Genomic DNA, 9,027 nt, shown 5'->3' on the forward strand with positions numbered 1-9,027 from the left:
CTGGGAGGGCACTGGAAATGACAAGCCATGAGGCAACCTCCTGCCCCCCTCCTTCCTTTCTTCTTTTTTTTCCTTCCTTCCTTTCTTCCCTTCCTCCCCCGGGAGCTTTGGAGATTAACCTAGAGAGAATGGGGTGTTGAGGGGAGCTGAGGCCCGGCTGGAGGAGCTGTTGGGATGTCACCAGGCCACCTCACTGGTGGAACTTCCTGCTGGGGCTGTTGGCGTGGTCCAGCAGGAGCTGGCACGGCGTGAACTGGCTGCCGTACACGGCCTCGTACTTGCGCAGCTTGTCCACGAGCTGCTGGGCGCCGTAGGAGTCGGCGAACCTGAAGGGACCTGTGGGGACAGGGACATGGCTGTGACAGGGACATGGCAGGGACAGGGACACGGCTGTGACAGGGACATGGCAGGGACAGGGACACGGCGAGGACAAGGACACAGCGGGACAGGGACACATCGCTGCGACAAGGACACAGCAGGGACAGGGACACATCTGGGACAGGGACACGGCTGTGATGGGGACATGGTGGCAACAGGGACAGAGACATGGTAGGGACAGGGACATGGCGAGGACAAGGACACAGCGGGGACAGGGAAGTAGAAGCACCAAGGTGCCTGGAGGGGTCCCAGCACCCAGAAGCAACGGCTTTGTCCTGTTCATCCTTCTCCACAAGAGACCCCCCAGTCTCTCATCAGGGACTCTGCTCCCTGCTCACCTGAGCTGGGGAGGGCTGGGGACCAGCTGGGACATGGATAATCACAGAACCATGGATGGTTTTGGTGGGAAGGGACCTCAAAGCCCATCCATTCCCACCCTGCCAAGTCTCACCACCTCCCACTGTCCCAGGGTGCTCCAAGCCCCAATGTCCAGCCTGGCCTTGGGCACTGCCAGGGATCCAGGGGCAGCCCCAGCTGCTCTGGGCACCCTGTGCCAGAGCCTCCCCACCCTCACAGGGAAGAATTCCTAATTCCCAATATCCTGTCCAACCATGGGAAGCCATTCCCCATTGTCCTGACCCTCCAGGCCTTTGTAAGAAGTCCCTTGGGGCTGCTCCCTCAATCTGAACATAGCTCAAGGAGGGAAAGCACCAGGCACGCGGCAGAAGCACCACCTCAGGTCCAAGAGCCCTTGGTGAACTCCAGGAGCAGTGTCAAGAAACAGCATCAGAGGAATGGAATTATTTAGGGTGGAAAAGCCCTTTGAGACTATTGAGTCCAAACATTCCTCAGGAGTGCCAAGACTACCACTGCCCCATGTCCCCAAGTGCCACATGCACAAGGCTTTTAAATCCCTTTTTAAATAGGGACTCCAGCCCTGCTTTGCACAGCCAGAGCTGGACAGCCTGGAATTATTCCCAATATCCAACCTACACCCTCCTTGATGCAGCCTGAGGCCATTTCCTCAGGCTGCAGCTCAAACCTGGCCTTGCCACGTGGCTGCAGCCCACGGGGAGCTTTGGAGCCCAAAGCTCAGCCCAGAGCACTCACCTCCCAGGCAGGGGGGGAAGCCCAGGCCAAACACAGCCCCGATGTCTCCCTCCACGGGGTTGCTGAGGATGCCCTCCTGCAGGCACATGGCTGCCTCGTTGACAAATCGTGTCACCAGGCGCATCTGGATGTCCTCGTCGGAGCAGCTGTGGGACAGAGGCTGTGAGCTGGGCAGGGACAGCACACAGGTGGGACACAGAGCCAGGCCAGGGCTGGGAATGGCCTCCCTGGGGGTGTCCCAGTCCATGTGAGGATCAGGGCTAAGCTCTGGGAGTGTCCTGAAGCAGGCACTAAGAACCAGGGAATGGCTGAGATTGGAAGGGACCACTGGGGCTCCTCTAGTGCAGGGTTTCCTGGAGCATGGCACTCAGGACTGTGTACAGATGGATTTGGAATAAAAGCAAGGGCTGGATCAGCCTCTGTGTTCAGCAATGTCATGGAATCACAGAATAGTCTGGGCTGGAAGGGACCTTAAAGTTCATCCAGTGCCACCCCTGCCATGGCAGGGACACCTTCCATTGTCCCAGGGTGCTCCAAGCCCCAGGCATCTGCCATGGGATCCAGGGGCAGCCCCAGCTGCTCTGGGCACCCTGTGCCAGGGCCTGCCCACCCTGCCAGGGAACAATTCCTGATGCCCAAGATCCCATCCAGCCCTGCCCTCTGGCAGTGGGAGCCATTCCCTGGCTCCTGTCCCTCCAGGCCTTGTCCCCAGTCCCTCTGCAGCTCTCCTGGAGCCCCTTCAGGCCCTGCCAGGGGCTCTGAGCTCTCCTTGGATCCTTCTCCTCTCCAGGTGAGCACCCCCAGCTCTCCCAGCCTGGCTCCATGGCAGAGGGGCTCCAGCCCTGGAGCACCATGTCCCTCAATGCCACCTGATGCACCTTGTGCTGCTGCTCAGAGCACAAGGAGCTGGCCAGGAGCCAGGCCCAGCCTTCCTTCACACACAGGTACTCACACATCAGGATTCGCTGGCACTCTGAACTTTTCCAAGATCTCATCCATGCCAGAATTGACACTCCTGTTCTTCACTCCCTCCTGGTACACGTAGAAGCCTTTCCCTGCCTTGCGACCTGCGGGGATCACAGCAGATAAATGAGCTCCTGCTCGTGTCCCGTTCCCTCCTGACACCTTGGATCCTCTTCTGTGCCTGCTGCTCCTGCTCCCAGCACTCTGCACTCAGAGCACAATCTGCTGCCTCAGCAGGGGCACAGCGAAGGGACCCAGCTCCACCTTGGCAAGACGCTGCCACTGTGCCTGGCCCTTCCTCTGGTTCCACAGGACCAACAGCAGCACTGCTTCTGTGGGAGGGATTCCTGCCCCATTCCCAGGGCTGTTCTCCCTCTGCTGTTGCCTTCCCCGGAGCAGAGGGGACACCCTTTAGCTGAGAACACCTTGGCAGCTCACCTAAGAAGCCTTTCTGCACCATGAGCTTGAAGAGGTCGATGCTGCCCCCTCCGAAGCGCGGGCCAAAGGCCTTGCCCAGGTCCTCGGCCACGTGGGTGGCCACGTCCACGCCCACCTCGTCAATCAGCGTGGCCGCTCCCACCGGGAAGCCGAAGGCCGTGGAGATGGCATCCACTTTCTTTGGGTCAATGCCCTCCTGCAGGAGAGGAGGGGAAACCATGGGATCTCGGGGTGAGGTGGGGCAGAGAGCCCAGCCCCATTAAGTGACTGCAAACAGGAGCCAAGAGCAGGCTGGGGACAGCCACAAAACCCAAGGTTGGTGACACACATCCTCTCCTGCCCACACCCAGGCTCAGCCCACCCCTGCCCTGGCCAAAGCAGAAGCAATTTCCATGATTATTTGGGGAATGCTCACCTGGAGAACTCGGACCACCTCGGACAGCATTGGCCCCAGGCACCTGGTGGTGTAGAATCCAGGCCCATCCTGGGAAAAGCAGTGCAGGGAGGCAGGTGAGTTCTTGGCAGCACCAGAACTGGTGGTTCACAGCCCAGGTTACACTTCAGACACCCCAAACCTCATCTCCTACACTATGGTACTGACTGCTAGAATAAGTTTGAGGTTTTTTTACCTGTAAAGCTCAGCAGTGTTTGCATGCTTCCAAGAACTTACTCCCTGGAAGTTTCCATCCCAGTGTTTTTATTTGAATCAGTGCCTGCAGGTGCAGAGCAGGCTGCTGCTGCACCAAGCCCAACAGGCTGGTGAGGCAAAGGGTGCTCAGCACAAGGGAAACCAGCATAAGCCAGTTGTTCCACCTCTGCTGCTCCCCACAAAGTCAGGAAGCAACAGATGAGCTGCAAACTGCCCTTCAGGGAGGCAGCTGAGGTGGGGATGCGGCTCAGGGAAGCTGCTCTGTGTCCCCACTGGTGTTTGGAGTTGCCCAGAGCACTTTCTGACAAGCCAGTTTTCCCAGCACCGCAGGAGAAACATGCTCAGCATTCTGGCAACCTCAGGAATGAGGAAAAAGACAGACCCTCCTCTGTCCCAGGCTGCTCCAAGCCCTATCCAATGGACAATTCCAGGAATGGGGCAGCCACAGCTGCTCTGGGCACCCTATGCCAGGGCTTCCCCAGCCTCACAGAGAAGAATTTCTCCCTAATATCCAATCTAAATCCACTTTTCCATGTATTCCTGCCCCTCTCCCCCAAGATTTTAGCCAGGCAGAGGAGGGTTGCTGCTCACTGACCCTCTGTCCTTGCAGCCTGCCAGGGAGCTGAGGTGGTGACAGTCCTGTGCTGTGTCTGGGATGCCCTGGAAGCTGTGTGGGGCAGGAGTGCCAGCTCCTCGTGCTGGCCCTGCACGTGTGCCTGGTGGCTCTCCATGCCTGCCCTGAAGGCCATGTGAGGATCACTTGGGCACTTGCCCCTTTCTGACTTGCCTTTTCACTTCTCAGAGGAGTAGCCAATGTGTCCACAGACATGTTTCACCCTCCCCTCAGTGCACAAACCCTTTTATTTATTACCCAGCCCCAGCGGTGTCTCCTCACCTTCACCACAATGACCACTTTGCCCTGTTTGAGGCCAACAGCAACAGCAGAAGCAACTGTGTCCTGGGAGGTTTTCGGCGTGGTGATGATTTCCAGCAGCTGCATCTTGTCAACAGGGGAGAAGTAGTGCATCCCAATCACCTGGCAGACAGACAAGAGCTGGGTTCAGAGGGATTCTGGCTCCCAGAGGAATCAGCTGGGTGACCTGAGTGCAGAGGGAAGGCCCTGAGCACACTCTGTACCCCTTTATGACAGGAGTGCTCTCCAATTCCCTTCTCTCCTTGGTTTTCCCAAGGACACAGCACATGCCCAGGAGCTCCTGACTTTGAGGATAAAGGGACAACTTTTACAGGACCACTTCAGCCAAATCTGCCTGGGATTCCCTGAGCTCATCCCGAGGGAAATGAGGGGCACGGTGTGACCTGGAGGGGCACCTGAGCTGGCAGTGCAGCCCCACCCAGTCTGCTGGGCTCAGGGAGTCCCTGCATGCTGCCTGTGAATGTCTTTGGTGAGGAAGTGAATTTAAGGATCAGAAGGCTTCTATCCAGGAACTCATTAGAGAGGGAAGTGCAGCTTTCCCCCAGGAACAGCGTTTAAGTGCAGATTATCTCAGTGTGCCTCACTGTGTGAATGTGACCATGCCATCAGCGTGTCACCTTCATGCCTCCTGGCAGCCACACTTGGCACCAAGCCCTGCGTAAGTCAGAGGCACCTTGCTGAGTTGCAGGCTGCAAAACTAATTAAAGAAAATGTGCTAATTACTAACTGACTTCCTATGAGTTTCTCCCTAAGAGCCATTGTACAGGCAATTTAAACAGCAAGAGGATGTTATTTGCAAGGATGAACAAATGAGGCTCAGTTGGCAATCTGGATCCAACAGAGGTCCCACAGCAAATGAGGAAGAGGCTCAGCAGGCTGACAGGAACCTGCAGCAGGTCACCTCACACTCACAGGCACCACAGGTACCCTGGCAGGGCAGTCCCCTGCTGCCTCAGGGCTGCTGGATCAGTGCTCCTGCTCCGATGGACTGAGGCTGCAAAATCACTGAGTCCAAGCTGTGCCCAATCCCCACCTTGTCCCCAGCCCAGAGCTCTGAGTGCACATCCAGGCCTTCCCTGGACATCTTCAGGGATGGGGACTCCAAATCTCCATAAGCAGCCCATTTCAATGCCTGACTACTCTTTCCAGGAAGAAATTCCTCCTGATATCCAAGCTGAACCTGCCCTGGAACAGCTTGAGGCCATTTCTTCTCATTCTGTCCCTTTTCCCTGGGAGCAGAGCCCAAGCTCCACTTGGCTCCAACCTTCCACAGCTTCTCTGCCCCCATGTGCACCAACACCTTCTGATGTGTGCTGCCCCACCAACACCACCCTTGGGGTGAATCCACCTTCTCCTCCTCACCTGCCCCCAAGCTCTTTGCTCAAAGCTGGCGCTGGGAGCACAGGATGAGCTGTGCCATGTCCTGAGGAGGGAGCAGAAGGTCTCTAAAGCAAAGCCACCTCACCATGGACAGCTCTGTGCAAGGCACGTGGCCTTGGGGACTCACCTTCTCAGGCCTCTTGCTGGCAGCAGCAATCTGGCTGATGGGGAGGGCAGAGGTGTTACTGGCGAAGATACAGTGAGTAGGGATCACCTGGAGGGGACAAGGGACATGACACAGTGAGCAGGGATCACCTGGAGGGGATAAAGGACACACACAGTGAGCAGGGATCACCTGGAGGGGACAAGGGACAGTGAGCAGGGATCACCTGCAGGGGACAAGGGACACACACCGTGAGCAGGGATCACCTGGGAAGGGACAAGGGACACACACAGTGAGCAGGGATCATCTGGGAAGGGACAAGGGACAGTTAGCAGGGGTCACCTGGGAGGAGACAAGGAGCTGTGTCAGCACACAGGACCGTGCAGAGCCTTGGGAGATCAGGGAGCCCTGGCTAATGAGGCAAACTGGGTTTGCTCATTAGAAACTAATTGGAAAGCAGTAGCACAAGTCAGCCAGCTCTGCCTTGCCCTGAACTCTCCCAGATCTGCAATATCAGGCCCAGAGCTCCCACGTTTCTGGCAGGCCTCTGCAGCCACAGGAGACAGTGCAGGGAACCCCCCCTTTCCCTCAGAGTGCCCTTGGATAGAATGGAGGGGCAGCAGGTGAAGGACTGCAAGGTGTGGAGATACCCAAGGACATCACTGTCACATCAGTGTCCTCAAGACAAATGGAAGCTTTTTTTGGAGCATTTTTTTATATCCCATTCAGCTACCAATTCCTTAATTGAGCAGGGAGTGTCCCCAGTGAACAGAAAGGCTGCCCTTGATGCTCATCCATGTGCTGGTGTGACTGATTTGTACCCAGACCCAAGTGCAGCACAAAGGGGACAAACCCAGCAGCACAGCCCAGGACCCTCCACCAGCCAGGGGCCCCCATCCAGGGGCTGCTCAGGACTGATACTCACAGCCTCCACCTCCTTCAGCACTTTGTGTTTGACATTGATGTCCTCGAACACGGCCTCGATGACCATGTCTGCCTTCTCAAAGCCCTTGTAGTCCAGCTGGCCCATCAGGTTGCTGAGGATGGAGTCCCTCTCAAATGATGTCAGGCTCTTCTTCTTCACCTTGCCGTTCAGCCTAGGGAGGGACAGCTCTGTCACAGCTCCTGAGTGGACCAGCCAGGCTGTTGGAGGTGCATCACAGGAATCCCTCCTGTCTCCCCCCAAAACTCCATCTCCAACCCTGCAGGACTGTCACTCTGTGTTGTGACCCCTCCTTCCATGTGGGAACAGGAGAGTCCTGCTCCCACAGCTCAGCTGAAGGTTGGTCACTGACATTCCTGATGACAGACAGCTGAGTACTATTACTGCAGAGCCAGAGCAGGGAAAGAAACCCAGGAAGAAAGCCCTGGAATGCCTCCCCTGCTATGGGCCTTTAAGCAGCCAGAATCACTCCTTCCTTAGCTCTAGAAGTTACTGCTGACTCTTAGGTCTCTGCCTACCTAAGGAGCTAAGGCTGAGCCTATCCCACAGCAATATCCCAGCACACTGCAGGGGACATTAAAATAAAGCTTTTCTGTGACATCCAGTGGCTCCTCCAGCAGAACAGCAGTGTCAGGAGCTGCTGATGCTGACAGCAGAGGAGAACTGTGACTAAAGGCAGCCCAGTGCCACCAGAGCAAACCCCCTGAACTCACATACCCCTTGTAGACCTGCTGCTGGCCTCTGTCCAGACCCTTCTGTGCCGTGTCCTTCAGAATGGTCTTGATGCCCTTATCCACGGAAACCTGGGCGATGCCGGCTCCCATGAGCCCTGCTCCCAGCACTGCCAGAGTCCTGCAGGGAAGGAACAAGGGGACACATTCAACATGGACACGGAGAACTCCCATCACTGCTGGCAGAGTCACACAGCTCCTGTCATCCACCCAGGCACCACCCGAGTGAGGCCACACAGCAGTGAGGCCTCCAAACTGCAGTGGGTCAGATTCTGGAGGCTGGAAACCTCTGCTCTGATCACAGCTCTGCAGCCCACTCAGTCCCAGGAGCCTTTCAGAGATCCTCAACTGCTCCTCCAGGCATCCCACACTGGCACTTACTTGACCTCTTTCTGAGGATTCCCAAACTTGTTCTTCTTGCAGTGCACCTGCCCGTGGTAGAGCCCCATCAGCGCCTTGGATTCCTTGGTCACTGCAAGTTGGCCAAAGCTCTGGAAGAAAGGCAAGAGGGAAGCTGAGGTGTTGGCATTAAACAGCTCCCTCAGTGCCAGCACACAAAAACATGGCAAGAGGGGACACAGGCACTGTGTGACTGCACAGGTGAGCAACCTGGATAGAAAAGGGACAAGGGTCCAGGTCACCTCTGAGGAGAGGCACCTTCTGGGCTCAGCACAGCCCACCCTGCACAACCTCCTCCTCCCCAACAGCACAGGGACGTGGAGCTGCTGCAGAGAGCCCAGAGGAGACCCCAGAGATGCTCCCAGGGCTGGAGCCAGGCTGGGAGAGCTGGGAGTGCTCACCTCGAGAGGAGAAGGATCCAGGGAGAGCTCAGAGCCCCTGGCAGGGCCTGAAGGGGCTCCAGGAGAGCTGCACAGGGACTGGGGACAAGGCCTGGAGGGACAGGAGCCAGGGAATGGCTCCCACTGCCAGAGGGCAGGGCTGGGTGGGATCTTGGGAATGAGGAATCGTCCCTGGCAGGGTGGGCAGGCCCTGGCACAGGGTGCCCACCCTGGATCCCTGGCAGTGCCCAAGGCCAGGCTGCACATTGGGACTTGGAGCCACCTGGGACAGTGGGAGGTGTCCCTGCCACGGCAGGAGTGGCACTGAATGGGCTTTAAGGTCCCTTCCCACCCAAATCATTCTGGGATTTGATGATTTCAGCTCCTCAGGACTGGACTTGGGCTTGAAATTTGAAGGACAGGACTTCCCTGACATGAGACCCTTCCTCCCCCACATGCATCCCACATTAAAAAATTGGGGCCCCTGTTCCCACAGATCCAGGTGGAAGCACCCTGTCCTCAGGCTTTGACAAAAATCCTTACAAACACGTCAGTTCTCTCTGACAGCAGCAGCCTGATCCTATTTTCAGAGGATCACAGGCAACAAAATCTAAGGCCT

General features: G+C 57.0%; 1 protein-coding gene across 1 annotated transcript in view; it reads right to left on the reverse strand.

Annotated features, from left to right (window-relative positions):
• Positions 1–63: 63 nt before the first annotated feature.
• HADHA (hydroxyacyl-CoA dehydrogenase trifunctional multienzyme complex subunit alpha) overlaps positions 64–9,027 on the reverse strand; it is a 25,007-nt gene continuing 16,043 nt past the window's right edge. Inside the window, exons 11-20 of the mRNA XM_031064825.1 lie at positions 8,011–8,120; positions 7,616–7,750; positions 6,881–7,052; positions 5,980–6,066; positions 4,434–4,574; positions 3,305–3,373; positions 2,890–3,085; positions 2,441–2,555; positions 1,489–1,634; positions 64–336 (exon numbers count right to left, since the gene is read on the reverse strand). Of these exons, the coding sequence (XP_030920685.1) occupies positions 191–336; positions 1,489–1,634; positions 2,441–2,555; positions 2,890–3,085; positions 3,305–3,373; positions 4,434–4,574; positions 5,980–6,066; positions 6,881–7,052; positions 7,616–7,750; positions 8,011–8,120 (1,317 nt within the window). The 3' untranslated portion in view covers positions 64–190. The remainder of the gene's footprint in view (positions 337–1,488; positions 1,635–2,440; positions 2,556–2,889; positions 3,086–3,304; positions 3,374–4,433; positions 4,575–5,979; positions 6,067–6,880; positions 7,053–7,615; positions 7,751–8,010; positions 8,121–9,027) is intronic.

The sequence above is a fragment of the Geospiza fortis genome, unplaced genomic scaffold (genome assembly GCF_000277835.1).
Source record: "Geospiza fortis unplaced genomic scaffold, GeoFor_1.0 scaffold150, whole genome shotgun sequence".
In the NCBI taxonomy this organism is placed as follows: Eukaryota; Metazoa; Chordata; class Aves; order Passeriformes; family Thraupidae; genus Geospiza; species Geospiza fortis.